The sequence below is a fragment of the Leucoraja erinacea genome, chromosome 7 (assembly GCF_028641065.1).
Source record: "Leucoraja erinacea ecotype New England chromosome 7, Leri_hhj_1, whole genome shotgun sequence".
Lineage (NCBI taxonomy): Eukaryota > Metazoa > Chordata > Chondrichthyes > Rajiformes > Rajidae > Leucoraja > Leucoraja erinaceus.
The window spans coordinates 34,306,457-34,329,759 of NC_073383.1; the positions used below are offsets into that span (position 1 = coordinate 34,306,457).

Sequence of the window (23,303 nt, forward strand, 5' to 3'; positions counted from 1 at the left end):
GCACTGTATAATGTGAGGTGATCTTCTTGAAACGTACAAAAAAACGTGCTAACTTTGACTGGATGAGTTGTTAATATTTCCGTAGCTAAGGTGTTCTCTACCCAAGATAGCTGTGAAGTCTTGCCTCTATATTCAGGATCGAGGTGAACATGTTTTGAGATATTAAGGGCATTAGGGGGTTCAGTATTGATGTGGATAGAGAACTGGCTGGCAAACAGGAAGCAAAGAGTAGGAGTAAACGGGTCCTTTTCACAATGGCAGGCTTTTCACTAGTGGGGTACCCCAAGGCTCAGTACTGGGACCCCAGCTATTTACAATATATATTAATGATCTGGATGAGGGAATTGAAGGCAATATCTCCAAGTTTGCGGATGACACTAAGCTGGGGAGGAGTGTTAGCTGTGAGGAGGATGCTAGGAGACTGCAGGGTGACTTGGATAGGCTGGGTGAGTGGGCAAATGTTTGGCAGATGCAGTATAATGTGGATAAATGTGAGGTTATCCATTTTGGTGGCAAAAACAGGAAAGCAGACTATTATTCTAAATGGTGGCCGATTGGGGAAGGGGGAGATGCAGCGAGACCTGGGTGTCATGGTACACCAGTCATTGAAGGTAGGCATGCAGGTGCAGCAGGCAGTAAAGAACGCAAATGGTATGTTAGCTTTCATTGCAAAAGGATTTGAGTATAGGAGCAGAGAGGTTCTACTGCTGTTGTACAGGGTCTTGGTGAGACCACACCTGGAGTATTGCGTACAGTTTTGGTCTCCAAATCTGAGGAAGGACATTATTGCCATAGAGGGAGTGCAGAGACGGTTCACCAGACTGATTCCTGGGATGTCAGGACTGTCTTATGAAGAAAGACTGGATAGACTTGGTTTATATTCTCTAGAATTTAGAAGATTGAGAGGGGATCTTATAGAAACTTACAAAATTCTTAAGGGGTTGGACAGGCTAGATGTAGGAAGATTGTTCCCGATGTTAGGGAAGTCCAGGACAAGGGGTCACAGCTTAAGGATAAAGGGGAAATCCTTTAAAACCGAGATGAGAAGAACTTTTTTCACGCAGAGAGTGGTGAATCTCTGGAACTCTCTGCCACAGAGGGTAGTTGAGGCCAGTTCATTGGCTATATTTAAGAGGGAGTTAGATGTGGCCCTTGTGGCTAAGGGGATCAGGGGGTATGGAGAGAAGGCAGGTACGGGATACTGAGTTGGATGATCAGCCATGATCATATTGAATGGCGGTGCAGGCTCGAAGGGCCGAATGGCCTACTCCTGCACCTAATTTCTATGTTTCTATTAAAGTGCAAGAAAATGGCACTGAGGTAAAAGGTCAGCCATGATCTTATTGAATGGGGTGGCAGGCTTGAACTGAGCCGCTGCTCTTGCTTTGGTTTCTTGGGCTCTCCGGCTGCTCTGCTCCCTCCTCCAGCGGTCTGAGATCCAGACGGTCTAAACAGTTTGCTGTGCTGATTTGGGCTGTCCCTGTATTGATGTAGTGTTGATCCTGTGGAGCCCATCAGCTGGCATCCCCCACCCCCCTACCTTTCCCAGACTGCCCTGTGAGGAGGTCTGGCTGCTAGGACTGGGGTCTGTTGCACCTTCCTGGGTCCGGGGGCATTGGGCAGTCTGAGTGCCTATCGCCAGACCTGAGGCAATTGCTATCGCCCTTTGGAAGGCCGTTCAGAGTCAGTGCCGCTGTGTCAGACTGCCCCGCATTTCAGAAACAAATGGGTTAGGATGGCAACGAGAGTCTGATGGGGTGGAACTTTCACCCCCAGGTGATCCCGAAGTGAAACATGGTGGAATGTGCCAAAACTGTTCCCAGTTTATACTGGAGACATTCTCACCTGCCCAGAAGGCCCAAGTGTGGTAAATCCCCATAGAAAACCGGCAGCCTTCTGCCCTGGGACACTGGGTGAGACGGGTGGTGGGGAGACAGTGACCAACAACCCCTGATATTTGGTGCACACACGTGTGGGGGCAGTAACCATGTGTGTGCCCATGTATACCAATGTTGTGTGCCCATATGTACTAACGTTGTGTGCCTATGTGTGGTGTGTCCATATGTTCTAGTGTGTGTGCAGGCAGCTGTGTTCCAGTCTGTGCCAGTCTATTCACCTGTTGGAATGGGGGATCTCTGTGTTTGGATTACTACACTAAGCAGCATGGCTTAGTTACAGCAGGGATTTAGCTGACCTATAATTAAGCCAGGGAATCTTCCAGAGCAGCTTTTGTGGTCAGCAGCAGACATTCAGTGTTGAAAGCACCAGGTTGGATTTGCTTGAAGCTAGCTTCCCACAGGCTGGGTGCCGGATGCACGGTGGTTTGTGACGGTGTTTGGCACCAGGAATTGCTCCAGCTGTTTACCCACGGGTGGTGCAGAGGGTGGACCCCACACCAGGGTCTGCCTGACAACCCAGTGGTGAGAGCGAGGTGAAGATGAGGGCCGTGTAGAGGAGCCGACACCCGGCGGGTGAACACAGCTTGGAATTGTCCTCCACAGTTTCACTTTCAGTTCCTGTGTAGTCTCTTCATCCTCCAGCCACAAGCCAGTTTAAAGCATATCAGCAACATGAACCTGCTTAAAAGAGCCCTGTCCCAAGACTACTAAACCACACCCCCCCCTTGTCTCTCTTGTCTCTGTCACCGCCCTCTCTCTTTCTGTCGATCACCGTCCTGTCTGTCTCTCTCAATGGCCTCTCCTCTGCACTGTCTCAGTCCTCTCTCACCTCTCTCACCTCTTCCCCGTTCTACTTTTCCATTCCCTCTTCTCCCTCTCCCCCCTCTCTCTACACTGTGACAAATAACCTCCTCATTCCCAGCCCACCTACATACCCACCCACCAACAACCCCCCCACCTTATCCAACTCAGACCGGCCATCCTTCCCAAGCTGGCAGCAAACATTTACTGTCTCCCCCCCCCACAGCAACCACAGACTCCCACTGGCCACCCACATATGTTGGACTACCAGGCTGAGTGACTTGGCCTGATGCTGACATGAGGCAGTGTGAGTAAGTGAGGCGTGGTCTCATTGTGTCAGCGACATGAAGATGGATTTGTGCATGGGTCGTGTACTTGAGCTGAGTGTGAGGTTATGTTGAAACACGGTGAGGCCTGCACTGTGTGAGGCAGACACGAGAGTGGCTCACACTGTTGCTTGGTCTCAGCTTTGTATCATATTGCTGCTGTGTAACTGAAGCCGGTCATTTGTTGTGTAACCTGTCAAGTTATCTGTTTGAAGAGAGAGGATTTGCTTTGACCACGTTGCTGATAGAACAGCCGCCTGTGCCTGCATCCTATTGAGGTTGGCCACCAGGCCCCTCTGACCTGCCCTGAGGTGCTTGGGTCCTGGACCTGGCTCCTGTCACGGACAACACTCACTGGCTACCAGATCCCAGCTGGAGGTTCAATAATGACATGGCCCGGGAGGCCAGGCCAAGCTGCCCGATCTAGATGCTGGCTAGGAACTTGATGCTTTGTAGTAGGTGATTGTTTAATTATACATGGACCAGAGCATGGTCTGTTACATGAGCTCTGGAGGACATGTAACCTGCTCGTTGTCATGAGTTGCATTTCCTTTCCATTGTATCTTGAACCACAAGCAGCCAGCCTGCACGAAGAGTATTAACTGTCTGAGGGCTGTGGATATTTGGCTCTTGGGCCTATTCAAGAGGCTGCCTAGGGGAATCAGGTGAGTAGTGGAACCGAGCTGCTGGATCAGCCATGATACTCTGGTGGGACACGTTCAAATCATGCCGTGGTGTAGTGGGGACACTTCAGGATGGGTGCATCAGAGAATGCTCTGACCCCTTCACCCCCAGAGCCAGTTCAGGGCTCTCGCATAACTTTTTTTTCCTTGTTGCCAGCCGGGCAACCTAGGCAGCTTTTTAGGTTGCCAAATGAAGTTTAGGTGGTCATTTAAGATGGCTTGCATGACGTGTGCGATAATGTGCTCGGACGAAGCGCGTAGTTACGTCGGAATTATACTCAATGAAGCATCCACATATTATTTCTGCGTCAAATAAAGTCACAAACTAAACATTCACCAATCAAGACATGCTATATCCCACAATGACATGCAGAAAAATTATAAGACAGTATCTCAACTCTTTTTACACATTGCAATTAATGCAATTTATATTAGTTCTTTCCACTTCCAAACAAAAATGTGGTTGGATTATTCAGCGTATGATCAACCTGTGTCAATAAATCCTGGACCATCGTAACATATACGTATAGTTGTGAATGTTGCTCATTAAATAACTAGAGTACTGATACTCCATATTAAGAGCCGTTAAAATGAATTCTGTAATAACGTGTCAACGGTAGCATTGACAATCGAACACTGCGGTTTTAATGTTTCACGTGTTCACAATTTAATTAATCCATCTTTATGGATTAAAACAAATAATAACATTGGGAATTAAAACACATTTGATTGCATTCCGTTATCAAACATAGTCAATATTCGCTCTGAAGACGTTTCCAGGACAATAGGGTCAGGGAGGAGGATGTGTGTGAATCGGTGCGGGGTGGATAGATGGCGGGGGGGGGGGGGGCTTAGAAGGCAGTCGGTGCAGAATGGATGGATTGAGGCAGGTGAATTAGTACGTGTTGGTTGGAGTGCCGAGTGGTGCAGCTCAAAGATCCTATAGCTATAGTATCTTTGGTGCAGCTGCTTCAGAAGTGTCGGAGCGAATGACGGATCCCGCACAGCAGCCACAGTGGCCGCAACCGGCTCCGTCACCAATTCCTCCCTGGTAGCGGCCGCTGCTTGCAAACCCGCTAACGGGATAACCACTTTCAAAACAAACCCTCCCGCACGCAGAGGCCTCCCCCTCCCTCCCTCCTCCCGGACTCGGCGTGCGGGAGGGGTTTTTTTTAAGCGCCGGGTAGTGGATTTGCAAGCAGCGGTCCTTATCAGGGCGGGCGGGGGGAGGAAGAGATGGAGCCGCTATCGCAGCCGCTGCTGCCGCCGCTGTGCGGGACCAGTCATTTGCTCCGACACTTCGTCACCGCGCACCAAGTAACTTTCTCACGCAATACAGCCGTCACCGTCGACACAAAACATCGCAATCCTTTTCTCTGTTGATACTGCCTGACTGGAGATGCGGAGTTACTCCAGTTTTTTGTGTCTTTCTTTGGTACAAACCAGTATCTGGTTGCCATGCCGGGCAAAATGGCTCTGTGTTTAGTTGCCCGGTGGCGCTTTGAGTGGTCAATGGCACCCGGGCAACCGTTAATTTCGAGCCCTGCAGTTCCTGGTGCTGCCTGCCAGGTTTACTAGGTCAGGTGTGAAGTTCTCCACCTTGAGAGAGGGTGGTTTGGGTGGGAGAGGATTAATGAACGAAGAGTTGCCGATGGAGTGGTCTCTCTTTGTGGAAAGCAGAAAGGGGTGGGAATGGGAAGATGTGATGGTGGTGAGGCCACGTTGGAGGTGTTGAAAATGTCAGAGGATGATGTGTTGGATGTGGAGGTTAGTGGGTTGAAAGATGAGGACATGGGGAAGTCTATCCTTGTTCCTTATGGGGGGAGGGGGAGGGAGAGCAGAACTATGGGACACTGGGGAAGCGGGTGATAGGTTCATCTATGTCAGTGGGGGGGGGGGGGGGGGGGGGGGGGGGGGCATGCTTACTAAAGAATGAGGACATCTCGGATGTCCTAGAATGGAGAGCTTTATCTCAGATGCAACTGAGACAGAGTGTGTATAGGGGATAAGGCTTTGCAAGAGGCAGGGTAGGAGGAAATGTTGTGCAGATAACTGGGAGTTGGTAGGTTTGTAGTAGACGTCAGCTGACAGTTTGCCCCCTAAGTTGGAGGCCGAGATCAAGAGAGGAAATGGGTATCAGAATTAGTTCATGTAAATTTGAGGGCAGAGTGGAATTTAGATGAGTCAATGAGTCGTGCACGGGTGCAGGAGGCAGTCCCGATGCTGTCATCGATGTAGCAAAGAAAGAATAGGGGTGGTGCCAGTCAGTGTATGTTTGGAACAAGGACTGTTCAATGTAACCTCCAAAAAGGCAGGCCTAGCTCGGGCCCATGTGAGTGCCCGTGGCTACGCAGATAGGGCAAGGCAGAGTGTTAGAAAAGGGAAATGGATTGACTTTTTGTTCAAGGAATAACTGGAAGGCCCGAGACCTCCCTAGATGCCCTCGTTCTTTAGTAAATGTGGTTTCCTCCCTGCTGTCATTTGGATCCTTCACCCTGTTTCCTCTGTGCCCTGTAGTTCTAATATCGCTCGCTCCCCCTCCTTTAGGCAGAACAAGATTAGAGTTCTCCTGGTCCTCATGTTTCACCCCACTAGGCTCGGCATCCAACACGTCATCCACTAGCATTCCCCAATTTTAGGTAACGACATAACCCTCCCCCTTTCCCTTCCTCCCCCACCCGACCCCTGTGCCCCACCTGGACTTGCACCTATTTTTTTTCCTCGTCTTCTATCTACATTCTTTCCTCCACAATTTCCTAACCCTTCAATCCTTTCGTCTCACACCTTCTGTCTTTTAATCTCTGGCCTTTGTCCAACCATCTGGCTCTCAAAAACCCCTTTCACCTTAGTTTAGTTTATTATTGTACGGTGAAAAGCCATTGTTGCGTGCTATCCAGTTAAAGAAAAGACTATACATGATTACAGTCAAACCATCCATAGTGGGGAGAAGGCAGTCAAATGGGACTGAGAGTGAAAGAGAGAGGCAAAGAGAGAGTGAAAGGGCCTGTCTACTCTTGGCCGAGTGACGTGTCTGTGAAGCCAGGGGGGGGGGGCCTCATCCACATCCCCCCCGGCCTGACTGATGCCTGGCGTCTGGGGATGAGGCACTGTCACCCTCTGTGTGCCCGGTGCCACACCACACTGGGGGGGTGGAGTTGTCCCTCAGTGGCCAGAACCCATCCCCCTGGCTAGAGTGACCCCAGCCAGGTTGACTTGTACTCACAGGCATTTGGATGAAGGGATGTCAGCATCAGAGTGATACCTCCTGACTCCGGCTGCAGCCTGGAGCCAGGGGTGGGTCTGGGGCTGTGCTATGTTGATGGGAGGTCCATACTGCACTGGGCCTGTGCTGCACGGGTGGTGGGTCCATACTGTACTGGGCCTGTGCTGCACGGGTGGCAGGTCCGCACTGCATGGGGCTGTGCTCTGTTAGTGGGAGGTCCATACTGCACGGGGCTTGTGCTGCATGGGTGGCAGGTCCGCACTGCATGGGGCTGTGCTCTGTTAGTGGGAGGTCCATACTGCACGGGGCTTGTGCTGCACGGGTGGCAGGTCCGCACTGCACTGGGCCTGTGCTGCACGGGTGGTGGGTCCATACTGCACTGGGCCTGTGCTGCACGGGTGGCAGGTCCATACTGCACTGGGCCTGTGCTGCACGGGTGGCAGGTCCGCACTGCATGGGGCTGTGCTCTGTTAGTGGGAGGTCCATACTGCACGGGGCTTGTGCTGCACGGGTGGGAGGTCCAGGCTGCGCAGGGGGGCGAGTGCACGCTGCATAGGACTGTGCTGATGGCCGTACTCTGTTACTCTACAGGAGTCGGAAGATTCAGATCCGGAACATTCCTCCACATCTGCAGTGGGAGGTGAGTGACCACAGCCCCGGGCAGGGGCTCGCTTCATTGGCAGAGAGACTGAGGCAACCAATTATAAACTTCAGTGGGGTCGCTGTGGAGACACGAGGGGAGATGTGCAAGGGGCGGGGAGGGTGAGGTGATGTACAGGGGTTCAGTGGGGGAGGGGTTAGCGAGAGTCACAGTTAGGGATGTCGGGATAGTTGGGGACCCATGTGGGATGTTGAGCAGATCGCTGCCAGTCTGTGGGGCTTGTAGACCTGTGGGTATGTGTGGGGGGCTGAGTGTCTGGCTGTGGTCGAGGCTTCAGATGTCTCCATGTCCCTGATACCGAACCAGACCATGGATCTCCACCCTTGCTTGTCCATGTGCTGGTGCAGTAGACCTGCCCATGTCCCGTGGAGCTGCCTGTGATACAGCACGCCATGTGCACACTTCACACGTGTGTACACACATCGTCCATATAAACCCATCCATCCAAAGATCAAGGTATTGCCCAGCCAGCGACACACATGCACACATACCCTCTCCATCCATGCCGCACGCAGGCACAGGATCAACTCACCAACAGGGACGGACCTACAGCAGGAAATGTGCCCTTCAACCCACAGACTCCTTGCTGTTTTACTCATCTACCTTCCTATGCCACAACCTGCTCCAACACATTTTATTCTCCCCACATTCCCTTTAACTCTTCCTGGATTCTAACCCCACGCACACTGGATGAAATTTACAGTGGTCAATTCACCCTGCCAACCCATATACGTCTTTGCGATGTGAGAAGGAACTAAAGCACTGGAACAAAACATGCAAACTTCACACAGGCAGCACGTGGGGCAGTGGAGCTGCCGACACAGAAAAACACCCACCCACTCACTACCCCAGCACGAGGACATTCTCCTTTAGAGATGGTTTGAATTCCTAATGGCACCCCTGACTGGGGTATGTGGTGTGTCTGGGCAGGTTGAGCAGGGAGTGAGGATGGGTCAATGTGGGAAAGGTGAGGGCTGAAAAGCCTGGGTGGGTCTATGAGGGGAGGGGGAGGGAATGAGGGTGGGTCAGAGTGGATGGACAAGGTAAGGGGGGGAGGGGGGGGGATCAAAGTGGGCAAGGTGAGGAGGGAGGGAGGGTTGGTCAGTATGGGAGAGGCGAAGGGGGACAAGCCCGAGTCGGGCAGGGTGAAGGGCAGAGCAAGGGCAACCCCTACTGACTCTGCAGCCATTGGTTTTGTTCAGGTGCTGGATGGACTGCTTGCTCAACACGGGACGGTGGAGAATGTGGAGCAAGGTAAGAGGGCATGGATTCTCCTCAACGTTGCAGGTCTGGGAAACTGGGTGCCTCACTGCCCACCTCTACTCCCCTCGGGGTTTTATGTAGCTGAAGAATATTTTAGCATTTTATTTAATGTTCCCTGCTAATTAACTCCCAGAGTCGCAGGGAGACTGAGCAGTGCGCTGTGGTGTGTGTACAACTGGCTGTTGACAGCGTGTAGGGAAGAAAGTCGTGAACCAAGGAGCAGTGTGAACGTCTCATTGTGGGGAACCACCACGTACCCCAGCTCACTAACCGGAGGCAGCACCTTGCTTTAGTCCATCTGTTGAACCAGCTTCAGGAAGGCGGCTGGATCAGAGGGATTTCCTTGAATGTTCTCCCCTCAGGACGTGGGTGGTGTGGCTAGGAGCTGGAGCCCTTCCTGCTGTGTGATCGCCAGGTGATTTGGGCCTGTTGACGGTTCTAGTCAGCACTGGGATCTGTGGGGTCGAATGTTAAATGGGGTGAGTGGGACATGGTGCTGTGCACATGGTCTGTATACTGACTCATTCTTATCTCTCACTTAGTTAACACAGAAAGTGAGACAGCAGTTGTGAATGTGACGTACGAAACAAAGGAGCATGCAAAGACGTAAGTAACGATAGAGGCTCTGTAATCTTTGAAAGAATTCAGTAGTGTCACTAAATTATTCTGCATGTTAGCACCAGACTTGAGAAGAATACTACCCAGTAACACCTCTGTCTGACTTTAAAAGTTTGTCTTTAGATTTTAGAGATACAGCGCAGAAATAGGCCCTTCGGCTCATGGAGTCTGCACAGACCAGCGAACACCCCATGCACTATCTTTGCTACACATTAGGGATAATTTACAATTGCAGTAGGTTTCTTCCACTGTTCTATAATGTTGTCAACTCAAACTAGCACTCAACCCACAACAATGCCGACAGACCAATGCCAATATTCTGTAGTGACAGACTTCTACCCACCAGTATAGTATCCTAATGTTAGTGCTGATCTGACACAACCAGTAGTGTATCCTAGTGTTGTACAGTGACAGACCCACTCCACAAGTCCTGTACATCAGTGACAGATCTGTCCCTGCCAGTTGTGTATCCAAATGTGAAACAGTAAACACCCATTCCCAGCATTCCTATATCTCAGTGCTATAGGGTGACAGACCTGTCTATATTATTCTTGCTCTGTACAGCTGGCTACGTGATCTCGAGAGGAAAAACAGCCGAGTCTCTGACAGGCAAATTACAGACCATCCGGTTCCTTCAATATGGGGGTATTTGGGCTTTTCCAGTTATTCCCCATGTTTTTACTCCTCATTTGGCTTCATTGTGACCCTTGGCTTGGCTGACCTTGTGGCTGTCATTCCAGCCGCGAGTACTCTCTTGTGAGGTACAAGGAAGCCTCCTTCCCCTCACCTGAGCCAGGCGGAGGCTGCATCCCGTCAAACACTCTGACCCATTCCCAACCGCGGCATCTCGCAAATCTCAATGTAAAAAATTGGAGTAGTTATAGCTAGAACATTGGAGTAGTTATAGCTAGAAACCTTCAGAGAGTTGGACCTTTTCAATGTAACGAGGATTTAAGGGGGAAGTGGATGGGCAGGAGGCACCAACATGTCACGGTTGTTAGACTGAGCCACCACACTGCTGACAGCACCACGGCCGCTGTTGGGGGAATCCTGGCACTGTGATGCAGGGGGTAGTGCTGTTGCCTCGTGGCTCCAGCGACCCTGATCGAGGAGCTGTCCTTGTGGAGTCTGCACGTTCTCCCTGTGACGTCCGGTTTCCTCCTACGTCCCAAAGATGTTGAGGGTTAATTGGCTCTGGTGTGGAGGTGGGTGCAGGATCCGGGCGGGTGAGGCTGGAGTTGATGAGAAGGTTGAGAGATTAATGTGAATGGGTGCTGGATGGTTGATGAGGTCCTGTTGGGGCGAAGGGGTTGTTCCTGTGCTCTGTGCCTTGACGTCTCACCTGCAGAGCAGGAAGGTGGTGTGAGCCCAAGAGGGGACTTTAAAGAGAGACAAAGGTTGCCAAATGCCCACTCCCAGGACGGGACTTTGGGAAGGGGGCAGCTGAATGCTCCTCATTCTGGAGGGTGAAGGCTGGTCCCAGTGGCTTGTTATTTGCTAGAGATAGACTGTGTTGACTTGGGACAGTGTCTGCTGGGGGCATGTGAGCAGAGGCAGTGAAGGCTCTAACCTCTCTTGTGTTTCAGTGCCATTGAGAAGCTGAATGGCCACCAGTTTGAAACCTACGCCCTGAAGATCTCGTACATACCGGATCAGGAGGCGACGCAGGTTCCGGCACACCGGCCCCGCCGGGGGCCCGCCGTTCGGCCCACCCGGGATCACGGCTCCTCCCCGGGAACCAGCGCCTCGCACAAGCTGCTGGACGTCCCGCTGCGCATTCTGGTGCCCACCCAGTTTGTGGGGGCCATCATCGGGAAGGAAGGATTGACCATCAAGAGCGTCACGCAGCAGACACAGTCCAAGTAAGCAGCAGCGATGCCCTTTGTTCCCTGAGCCAATGCACTGCCACAGCCGGGTTGCTCTTTTAAAAATTATTAACATTAACCAAAAATAATTTGTTCCAATTATTTACACTAATAGGTGCACTACTAAATGATTCAAAACAAAACCCACCAGCATAGCATAAGTAAAATAAATATTCTTAAATGACTATTTTCCTGTCCTTATTAAGGATGCATTCCACACCCCGCGGTGCCCAGCGGTCCCGGAAATCCCCCAGGGCGCCCTTGGACAGCGCGTAGTCTCTCCAGGCGCGGGACGTAACCCTGGAAAAGGGGGCAGGTAGCCGGCTGGGGCTGAGCCCTCTTCCGCCTGCTGCCGTGACTCGCGGATGGCAGGCAGTGGCACCCTTAGGTGGTTAACTTCGGGAACGGTGGGAAGGGCTGGGTGCTGCTAGGCGAGACCTTGTGAGTGGAATAGATTTGAGTTCAGTGCCTGCTGTTGAACCCTGGTCGGGCTTTCCATTGGCTGGAAAGGTTTGAGGCACGGACTCCTAGAGGGAATGCGGGAAGGAGTTGGTGGATTGCCTTGGGTGAGACAGAGTAGAGTTCCCCATCTGGTGGCCAGGAGTTCAGGGTGTAGTGGGTACATCACATGCCTCTTGCATGACAGAGGCTGTGTGGCCTCATGTGGAGTGGATGGTCTCAATGCTCACTGGGATGGGGATGTGGTAGGTTTCCTCTAGGTGAGCGTGGCGCAGATTGCATTCCCCTGGTTGGTTGGGGGTTGAGATCTCCCATTCTGTGGGTGCTGAGAGGTGGATTTGTGAGTGGGGCCACTGGACATTGGGATTTCTGACTGAGGGCTGAGATCCCATCATTGGGTTATTAATGGACCACACTCCCCTTTGGATGGTGAGGGGGGATTTGTACTCCTTTGGATTTGGATTGGAGGTCAGGATAACCCTTGGGTGAGTGGATGGTCTCAATGCTCACTGGGATGGGGATGTGGTAGGTTTCTTCTAGGTGAGCTCTTCTAAAGTCCAGACACAGGGCATTCATGTCCGATGATACAGTGGCCTACATGAAGTCCAGATACGACCTTGGTAAGGCCATCAAAAAGGCCAAAAGGGACTTCTGCTCCAAACTGGAGGATGAGACAGATGTTCGGGAGCTGTGGCGGGGCCTGAATGCAATCACCTCCGACAAGGCGAAACCAGGAGGCAGCTCGAATGTCGGTGAAACATCACTTCCTGACGAGCTCAATGCGTTTTACGCACGCTTTGACAGGGAGAATACTGATGTGCCTTCCCGATCCCCCATTCGCTGTGATGGCATTTCAGTCTCAGTCACAGAGGCCGACGTCAGGAAATCCTTCAGAGGGGTGAACCCCCGAAAAGCACCTGGTCCTGATGGTATACCCGGTCGTGTTCTAAAAACCTGTGCGGACCAACTGGCGGGAATTTTTACGGACATTTTCAACCTCTCACTTCTGAGGTCTGAGGTCCCCACCTGCTTTAAAAGGGCATCAATTATACCGGTGCCCAAGAAGAGTAAGGTGACGTGCCTCAATGACTATCGACCAGTGGCACTAACGCCGGTGGTGATGAAGTGCTTTGAGAGGCTGATCATGGAGCAAATCAACTCCTACCTTGACAAAAACCTGGACCCACTGCAGTTCGCTTACCGCCACAACAGATCAACGGTGGATGCGATCTCGCTGGCCCTCCACTGTGCACTGGACCACTTGGACAACAAAAACTCATGTCAGGCTGTTATTCATTGATTACAGCTCGGCATTCAACACGATCATCCCCTCCAAACTGGTTACCAAACTCGCAGAACTGGGTCTCTGCGCATCCCTCTGCAACTGGATCCTCGACTTCCTCATCCACAGACCGCAGTCTGTTCGTATTGGTGGAAATGTGTCAGCCTCGATAACAATCAGCACGGGAGCACCTCAAGGCTGCGTGCTCAGCCCCCTGGTGTACTCACTCTATACCCATGACTGCGTAGCCAACCACAGTGCGAACTCCCCCATCATCAAGTTTGCTGACGACACCACTGTTGTGGGACGTATCACTGATGGGGATGAGTCGGAGTACAGAAGAGAGATCGAGCGACTGTCCATATGGTGCCAGCGCAATAACCTGGCCCTCAACACCAGCAAAACCAAGGAACTGATTGTGGACTTTGGAAGGAGTAGGAGGGGGACCCACAGCCCCATTTATATCAACGGGTCGATGGTTGAAAGGGTCAAGAGCTTTAAATTCCTGGGCGTGCACATCTCTGAAGATCTTTCCTGGTACGAGAACACGTAACGCAATTATCAAAAAAGCTCATCAGTGCCTCTACTTCCTGAGAAGATTACGGAGAGTCAGTTTGTCAAGGAAGACTCTCTCTAACTTCTACAGGTGCACAGTAGAGAGCATGCTGACCGGTTGCATCGTGGCTTGGTTCGGCAATTTGAGCGCCCTGGAGAGGAAAAGACTACAAAAAGTAGTAAACACTGCCCAGTCCATCATCGGCTCTGACCTTCCTTCCATCGAGGGGATTTATTGCAGTCGCTGCCTCAAAAAGGCTGGCAGTAACATCAAAGACCCACACCACCTTGGCCACACACATCTCCCTGCTACCTTCAGGTAGAAGGTACAGGAGCCTGAAGATTGCAACAACCAGGTTCAGGAATAGCTACTTCCCCATAGCCATCAGGCTATTAAACCTGGCTAGAACAAAACTCTGATTATTAATAATCACTTTCTGCTATTTGCACTTTATCAGTTTATTTATTCATGTGTGTGTGTGTATATATTTATATCATGGTATATGGACACATTTATCTGTTTTGTAGTAAATGCCTACTATTTTCTGTGTGCTTAAGCAAAGCAAGAATTTCATTGTCCTATACAAGGACACATGACAATAAACTCACTTGAACTTTAACTTGAGCCCAGGCTCCCCTTTCGGTTTGGGGAGAGCTGAGGAATCCCCATTGGGTTAATGAGAGACAGCTCCATGTTAGGTTGGAAATTCCTGTTGGGACTGAGATCCTACCACTAGATTGAAGGGGGTGTTTGGAATTCCCAGTTGGTTAGGAGGGTGTGTGTTTTGAGGTCCCCACTCTTCACATTCTCCCCACCCCTCTCTTCTAGAGTGGACATCCATCGGAAGGAGAATGCAGGCGCTGCGGAGAAACCCATCACCATTCACTCCTCAGCAGGGGGCTGCACGGCGGCCTGCCAGATGATCCTGGAAATCATGCACAAGGAGGCACAGGATACCAAATTGTAAGCACCTGGGCTCATGCCTGCTGGCCAGAGCTGCTCTCTCTCTGCAATCTCACTCTGAGCTTCCTCTCCTCCACTCTCTGACACTGTGTACCTCTCTATCTCCCTATCCTTTTCTCTTTCACCCTCATTATGTCTGTGCCTGAATTCTCTGATGCTCAGCAGGCAGTAACCACAGCAACGTTCTGTGCACTTGAAGCTGGTGTCTCCCCAATACTAACAGCAGGGTAGAGCTGACACCTTGTCACCATGCTCCCACATACTACTCAGCTTTCTCCCCTTGCGATCTCCACTCTGTCCTGCACCCATGCTCTCCTCTCTGCTCTGCATCATCATACACTTCCAGGACAGGTATGGCATGGGTGAGACACAGAGTAAAGCTTCCCTCTCTACTGTCCCATCGTACGTTGTCAATGCAGGGAAGCACAGGTCGGACACGAGTAACATTCCTCTGCACAGTTCGATCTGATGCAGAACTGGGACAGCAGGAGATGAGGTGCGCACCCTCTACATTGCGGAATCATTTCCTGAGGTCAGAATTTAGGACAGTTGCACCACTGTTGTGCTGAGTGAGTGTGTGGGGTGTTTGGGTGTGTGAGGGAGGTGGTGTGCGTGTGCGTGTAACAGCTGTGCCTGTGTCACTAGCACTGAGGAGATCCCGCTGAAGATACTCGCTCACGACAGCTTTGTGGGCCGGCTCATCGGCAAAGAAGGTCGCAACCTGAAGAAAATTGAGCAGGAAACGGGGACCAAGATCACCATCTCTTCGTGAGTTGAACCAGTTTAGTTTTGCTTAGAGGTACAGTGCGGAAACAGACCCTTCAGCCCACTGAGTCTGCGCCAACCAAGGATCCCCGAACATTGGCTCTATCCTACACCCTAGAGACAATTTACAATTTTTACCGAAGCCTAATTAATCTACAAATATGTACATCTTTAGAGTGTGGAAGGAGACTGAGCACCAGGGGAAAACCCACGTGGTCACAGGGGCAATGTTCAAACTCCCAACAGATAGCACCCTTAGTCAGGATCGAACCGGATCTCTGGCACAGTAAGGCAGCAACTCTACCGCCAAGCCACCGTGCTGCCCCTGTAGAGCATGGCTGTAGAGATGTGCAGACGGAGTGTGGTCCAACCCTGAACTGGGAAGGCACCAGCCACAGAGTGCAAGCGGACGGGCAGCTCTTTCACTCACTGGAACATCGGGCCGCATTGGGCTTGGCATGACCCCAGGAGAGGGCTCCCTCCAGAGGTGGGCATTGGGAGAAACGGCTGATTGCTGTTACACCCCTTCCCAGCAAGAAAGCAGTGGAGAGGACCTGGCGAACCATATCCATGCAATGTAACCATATTGCCACGATCTCTCCCTGTCCCCTCCCTTGCTGCCTCCACCACGCCACCTCAGTTTCCCCCCCCCACCCCCTCTGGAATTGACCCCACCCTTCTCTGTGTGGTACAGCCGTGCCCCTATCCAGTGTCACCTCTGGCTGCCCCAGGTGGTGCAGCATTCTTACAGTGGTTGTGAAGGGAGGGGTGGGGGTTGGGAAGAGTGGTGGGTGGTGACCTGTGGGGTTGATGTTCTAACACTGTGTGTTGTGGCTGGCAGGTTACATGACCTGACTCTGTACAACCCAGAGAGGACCATCACTGTGAAGGGCAGCGTTGAGGCCTGCTCCAAAGCCCAGGCCGAGATCATGAAGAAACTCAGAGAGGCTTATGAAAATGACCTTGCTGCTATGAATGTAAGTTCGGCAACCTGACCTTACTGGTGTTGGGCTTCTCTTGTGCCGGGAGGCATCCATTGGCGCTGAGCACAATAGTAGTCGATGGTTACCTAGGCGCGCAGACCCCTGCATTTTCATGGTGTTCGGCAACGCCAGTTCACCAATGTCGGTGCCAGGATCACTAGCCTCCATAACTCGTTAAATCCTGCTCCATACCTGCTGTTGCAAGAGCAACTTGACATCAAGGCAGGATCTGACGTCAACATGGATCCGCGGTGAGATTGGCATGGTCATCTTCTATACCAACCTCCCACTGGTTTCCTACACGTTCCCCTGATCCTTCTCAGCGGTCATGGTCATGGGTTTGGGAGGTCCACACCTGGACCCAGGTTGTGATGAGAGCATTTCCCCTCCCTGTGCCATGCATAAATTTACACTGAATTCTGGACCCACGGATGACCAGTCACCTTTTCCATTGTGTTTGGATTTCTTGGGATTTTGTTGTCCAGGAAAACACCATGTTGAGTGTGGGTTCTGTTATTTGGGTGAAACTGCCCTGAGGTTTGATTTCACACTGTGTGTGCCACAGTATATGCTCCCCCAGGGGTGTTCCCTTGCTCCGGCAGGGCACATGCAGGAAGAAGTGAAACACAGCTGCTGGTAAATCTACGCACACTGAGATGAAATCACTCTGCTTCCATCTTGCTGCCAGAGCCACAGTTCCCCGGGTGGGTCTTGTTCGGCATCACCAGCATGGCCTGTACGAGCTGTGTCTCGAGTGGTGCACTGAAGCTTGGCAGTGCTGACGGCTGCCCATGTTAGTTTGATCCTGTTAGAACGTACTGCCGTCCTTTGGCTTAGTCACAGCTGGTGGAAGGTTTAATCACCAGGTTCGATGACCACGCACCTGCAGTTCCAGACCCCAGACCCCAGGTAGGAGGGGGCACCCAAGACGGGCTGTGGTCAGTAGTCAGCATGAAGGACGGGTCAACCAGAGAGAAAGAGGCAGCGATGATTGCAATGAGGGAAAGGGGTAGTGGGTAGGGAATACAAGAAGCACAGTGCAAAACCTCACTCTGGTTTGTTGACACTCTTTCAGCAACAAGCCAACCTGATCCCAGGCCTGAACCTGAACGCTCTGGGCATCTTCTCATCAGGAATGCCGGTCCTTCCCTCGACAGGTCGAACCCGAGGCATGGTGGGCTCCTACAATCCCTTTATGGTAAGTTTGATCCTACACTGCTGGAGGTGCCCAATAACAGAGACCAGACCTGTCTGGAGCCGCTGTCATAGGCTGCCCTGCTACCCACTGATGGTGGGCTCTGACTTCCAGGTACAGTGGGCTGGGGACACCCAGTCTCTGGACATCCAATCACCATATTCTTCCGATCACAATATTCTTCCAGTCTCTGGGGTCTCCCAGTCTCCGGATATCCAGAGCTGGAGGCTCCCAGTCCCCAGGTACTGTGTGACGATATTCCCTTGTGCCAGACTGCCAGAGGCCCTCTGACTGGAGCTGTCTGTGAGTTATTTGCAGGGCAGAGCTGCCCCTCAGCCTCCTGTCCCACTACTTCCACCATCCCTCTGCAGGTGTGTACCCCATGTGAGCTGCTATAAAGCGGCCGTCTCTGGTTCACATGCATTCTCTGGGCACTCTCCGGCCCCACCACCATCCTCTCTTACTGCAGGGACCTCTAACTGGTTGCTTGTGGTCTCCATGACTCCCCCACCCGCTGTGCTGAGAGTGAAGGGGGGCTCGAGAGCAGCCTGACTCAACGCTGCTCCTGAGGGGGAGCCAGAGGGAGTGTGAGAATCCTCTCTCACTGTCCCCCTCCAGCACTGTTTGTGATACTTCAATCCAGCGGTTTACGAGACACCTACCATTGCCATGGCCTGCTGCCTACACCAGTAGCTGGCATCCCGGGTAGCCAATGCTGCTCAATGGGTGCAATACCTGTGGCTCCCATTTACCTTCCCATAGATGGGCTGAAACTTGTCACTATGGAAAATGACCCGAGGCCATTAACCGCCCACCCACCTCTCCCGCCCGCAGCTTTGATCAGTTCTCTGTGTCCCGAGCTGGAGGTAGGGAGCCGGTGTGTACTGCAACGCGCAGATCCCTTGTGCACAGAGAACTGTAGGGAAGGGCCACCCAACCCCCTGAAGCCAAGCGGGTGACACTGGGAACAAGTCATGTTGTTTCATGGGCCTCCACATCCATCGCCATGGAAGGATAAACGTGCTGAATGCTGGCAACTCACTGATCCCACCCATTGCTTTCCACCATGAATGTACCACTGAGTCCACGCTGACCAATTCACTATGACCTGTACACTGGTTCTGTTGTGCACACCATGGACAATTTTACAGAAGACCTGCACGCCTCTGGAATGAGGGTGGAAACCGGAGCACCCGGAGAAAACCCATGCGGTCACAGGGAGAACATACAAACTCCTTTCAGATAATAGCTGCAGTCGGGATCCAACCCAGGTCTCTGGCGCTGTAAGGCAGCTACTCTACCGCTGTAACCACTGCGCAGGCCCTTTGGCTGAGGAAGCGGGAATACTGTCAGTCACCTGGAAGGAGTCAGTGTTGTGTTTGGGACGGGTGCCGAGCAAATGTGAAGGGGGCAGGATCTCGGAGCCATTATCTGTCCTGCAATTAGAAAATATCTACAGCAAAGAAAATTGCAGCATCATTTGTCAAGGCAGAGGGACAGTTGACATTTTGGGTTGAGACCCTGCATCAGGACTGAGAGTACAGAGGGAGGACAGCCAGCATAGCGACACGAGACAGAGAGGTGAGGCAAAGGTTGGCAGGTGATAGGGGCAGATTGTCTGAAGAAGAGTCTCGACCTGAAACGTCACCTATTCCTTTCTCCAAAGATGCCGTCTGACCCATTGAGTTATTCCAGCTTTTTGTGATAGGCACTTTGCTTCAGACTGCAGCACATGCAGTTCTTGTGTCTGCAGGAAATGTCAGCAAACTCCTTGATCTCAGGTCCAACCTGAAAGTTTCTGGGAATTAACTCACTCACACCAGGTGGCTCAGTGTGGTCAATGATAAATGTTTGTAACATGCTCCTGAAGTTCAGTGCAATGTACTATTAATGATGTCCTGTACTGCCGAGTATAGATTCACGGTATTGAGCGGTACCTGGGGCTTCATGGTGAAGGTTTGTGCTTCCAAGCCGTCAGGTTCAGAGTGCTGGTGGAACATTGGTTCCACATGGCACAACTGTGGTGTGGCACCTGCCCGGGCAGTTATCTTCCAGGGTTTATTCTGTCACTTCATTGTATTCCATTGTTCATCTCACACTCGCAGCACTGTTTCCTCCCTCTCCAAACAAACTCTCCCCCTCTCCCACCCTCTCCTTTGAACCACCCCACCCGTCTAGCCTTTTGCTCTCTCTCCCCCCCCCCCCCCCCCCCCCCCCCGCACAACTGCACTTCCTTCTTCTCCGTCCAACTGCACATGCTGCTTCCCCCCCTTATTCACCCCTTCCTCCCCACCCTTCCCTCTCACTCACCCAGTCCCTGAAATTCTTCATCCTCTCTATCCTCGTTCCCTGTCTCAATTTGCTTGTCCCTATCTCTTGATATCAGCAGTTTGCTGGACCCTGCGCCCAGACTGAGATGGAGTGGGAGCCAAACAAAGAGACTCGCTCCACATTGACCCATATGTGTCAGGAATCATGTCTTGCCCTCCGTGTTCCCCAATGCTGAATGTGCGTGTACATGCATGTGTCTATGTGTTTGTTTGCCGTGTATTTGGGCACGTGCTGTGATGGGTGCATGTTTGCACTGCGGTAGGTGTGTGCATGCACACGAGGTGATTCTGGTGTGCGCCGCACATGTTGCGTTGTGCAGGTGTTGTTCCGTGACCCCACAGGTAGCTTTCTGTTGCTGGCGACCGTGTTTGGTGGAGTAAGGCCGTGTTAGCACTGATTTAATGACGTGTGGCAAGTCGGCAGTGATTGATGCCTTTTTCCTCTCCTAATGTAGAGTCAACTGTGCTACCCAGGGGCTCTGTATAGTACAGCAGCAGTCGGTGCAATGGCCCAGCCGTACACTGTAAGTGCCACACACCAAACAAGTGCCAGCCAGGCACGGCCTTGAGCCGAGCTTGTCCACGTGCATGCACCCCTCCTCTCCCGCGGGCACACCGTGTGCTGACTGATTTTGTCTCCCACTCGCTTGTCCCCACCTGCTGCTCAACCTTGCCCCCTTGCCAGGGATCCGTCACCTCACTGCTGTCCAGGTTGGAGACCTCCAGGTGGAAGCACAACTCACTACGACACCTCTACTTCCTGAGGACATAGAAAGGCATTCAGTCCATCAGTCGGATGGCTCCAGTTCCCATGGTGATGGCTCCAGTTCCCATCGAATTTATCAAGACATTTATCCCTTTAATCCCTTCATTCTCCCTGACACTATTTCTTTGCTAATACTAATTTCATTTAGTTTCTCCCTCTCACTGGAAACAATGTTCCTCTACATATTTGGGAATTTATTTTGTATCCTCTTGTGAAAACAGTAACAAGATATGTATTTAATTGCTCTGACAAACTACAGCAAAGGCCCTTCGGCCCACCATGTTTGTGCCAACCACTATGCCAAATTAAACTAATCCTCTACCTGCATGTCCTCCATTCCCTGCCTCTTCATAGAAAATAGAAAAACTACAGCAAGGAAACAGGCCCTTCAAGCCACATTGTGCCAAATATGATGTCAAATTAAACGTATTCCTTCTGCCTGGCCTGTATCCCTCTATTCCCCGCCCGTTCATGTGTCTGTCTGAATGCCTCTTAAATGTTGCTGTCGTATCTGCTTCCGCCTTGCCTGGCACATTCTACTCTTGGTCCTTGAAGATCTTCTTTAAACTCTCCTCCTCTGACCTTAAAGCAATGCTCTCTTGTATTTGACGTTTGCACCCCGGTTCCACGTATGTTTCTCATCAATTTCTAAACTTCTATCATGTCATTCCAAGAAAGCAATCCATGTTTCTTCACAGCAGGACTGGACTTCCTCCTCTGCATTTCACAACCTCCCGCGTTGTTTCTCTAGGTTCCTCTAACTGTGTTTCCATTGACAAGATAATCTTATTCTCGTGGTCACCCTGGTTTTTAACCATATGGGATGTCTCCCTCCTCCACCTTCCCTGCTGCTTTTCTAGCTTCTTTTGTATCCTTTTCAGTTCTGAAGAAGGGTCCACAACCTGAAATGTTGACAGATGTTTCAAATGTTGCCTGACCAGCTGAGTATTTCCAACATTTTCTGTTATTGTTTCGTTTGTCCAACTCTCCTTCGAGCTAATACTCTCCAATCCATACAATATCCTGGTGAACTTCTCCTAAGCCTTCACATCCTTCCCAGTGTGGTGACCAGAACTACACATAGTATTCCAAATGTGGCCTGTAAAGTTTTGATTCTCTTTGTTGCTCATGATAAATTCCTCCGTTTCTGACTACATATGTCGTCACTAATCTATTTCTCTTAACATTTCCAGAAACTTTTACATTTACAGTTTAGTTTTTGCTTTCTCTGCAAGCTTACTCTGGTATTTTATTTTTTCCTTTCCTAATCAATGTCCTTGTTCTCAGATGAATTCTGCCAATTCTCAGGGTTGCTGCTTTTTTCTGGCCTTTTTATATTTCTCCTCATTGCAATAACTCTAATCCTAATTTATTTTGAAATCCATGGTTTTATCCTGCAGCGGACACTAAATAATATTAGTTTATTTCAACCAGGCTCTCGTTAAGCGTTTCCCTGCCATTTAAGTACCATTCCCCAGTATGTCAAAACCAGCTCTCATTTCATATCTTCACAGTTGTATTTATTTAGATTTTGGACCTAGCTTCGAAATGAACTTTATCGCTCTCCATCATAATGCAGGATTCAATTATTTAATGGCCGTTCTTCCCCAAGAAACCAACTCCACCAAGATTGTTTATGAATCCTTTCCCGCTATACACAACGGGACGGCACTTTGACAGTGTGGGTGAAGGTGCAGCTTTGGTCCCCATGGCAACAGTGATGCTGACAGCGAGTGCCTCAGTTCCCACGATAACGGCTCCGGTCCCCATGGTGACGATAATGGCCCCTGTTGCCTGGGTAACATTTGTGGCTCCTGTTCCCATGGTGATGACTCCGGTCCCCAGAGTGACAGTGATGGCCCTGGTTCTCATGGTGACGGCAATGGGTCCTGTTCCCACGGTGACTGATGGTTCCGGTCCCCACGGTGACAGCTCCCATGCCCATGGTGATGGCTCTGGTCCCATGGTTACAGTGATGCTGACACTGACAGGTCCTCTTCGTGATGGTGGCTGTACCATGGTAACGCAGCTGGTGACTGCTCTGATCCTCCCGGCGACAGTGGCGCTGACAGTCATCTAGGGGACATCTCCAGTCCGCGGCGTGGTGCTGGTGACGGAGGTTGCCATGGTTACGGTGCGGCTGGTGAGGATGTGCGGTTCCTGAATCCCTGTGAGTGCAGTGAGTATCATTGGCCGTAACACTGCAAGGACAATGCATGTTGCTCTGCCCCAGGTGCCCTCGATCTGCCACATCTGGCAGGTAGACACCAGCAGGGAGAACAGCTCACTTCAGTCCCTGTTCCTGGGGTGGGGGGAGATATCTCAGCCGATAATTCCTTCCAGGGTATCTGTGATGATGGTGTTAGAGTGCCCTCTGAACTTCACCCCCTCTCTCCATTCCTTTACGGGACACCTCTCACCTCTCACCTCCTCCCTCTGACCAACCTCAACCCGTATTCCTCCCAGCATTCCACGTCTAGTCCCTCACTCCTACACCGCCCACCCCAGACTCAGACCATGTTGTAAACCGAGTTGTGGGGAGCCACACACGAGGTCCCCTCTCCCCTGTACCAGGTCCCAGGTAGCACCATTCCGATCTCCTGTACGAGATGCCGTGTCGAGACTGTAGATAGAACTGCCCCACTATGGGTGGAGCCTGCAGATAT

At 51.4% G+C, this 23,303-nt stretch overlaps 1 protein-coding gene across 4 annotated transcripts in view; it reads left to right on the forward strand.

Moving 5' to 3' along the window:
* Positions 1 to 23,303, forward strand: part of igf2bp2a (insulin-like growth factor 2 mRNA binding protein 2a) — a 76,610-nt gene that overhangs the window by 44,795 nt on the left and 8,512 nt on the right. For 2 of the 4 annotated variants that reach the window (XM_055638222.1, XM_055638223.1), the window contains exons 3-11: positions 7,523 to 7,571; positions 8,795 to 8,846; positions 9,398 to 9,461; positions 11,060 to 11,335; positions 14,464 to 14,598; positions 15,244 to 15,366; positions 16,205 to 16,340; positions 17,422 to 17,544; positions 20,327 to 20,395. In XM_055638222.1, the coding sequence (XP_055494197.1) occupies positions 7,523 to 7,571; positions 8,795 to 8,846; positions 9,398 to 9,461; positions 11,060 to 11,335; positions 14,464 to 14,598; positions 15,244 to 15,366; positions 16,205 to 16,340; positions 17,422 to 17,544; positions 20,327 to 20,395 (1,027 nt within the window). The remainder of the gene's footprint in view (positions 1 to 7,522; positions 7,572 to 8,794; positions 8,847 to 9,397; positions 9,462 to 11,059; positions 11,336 to 14,463; positions 14,599 to 15,243; positions 15,367 to 16,204; positions 16,341 to 17,421; positions 17,545 to 20,326; positions 20,396 to 23,303) is intronic. The other 2 variants (XM_055638224.1, XM_055638225.1) reach the window with 1 other exon arrangement.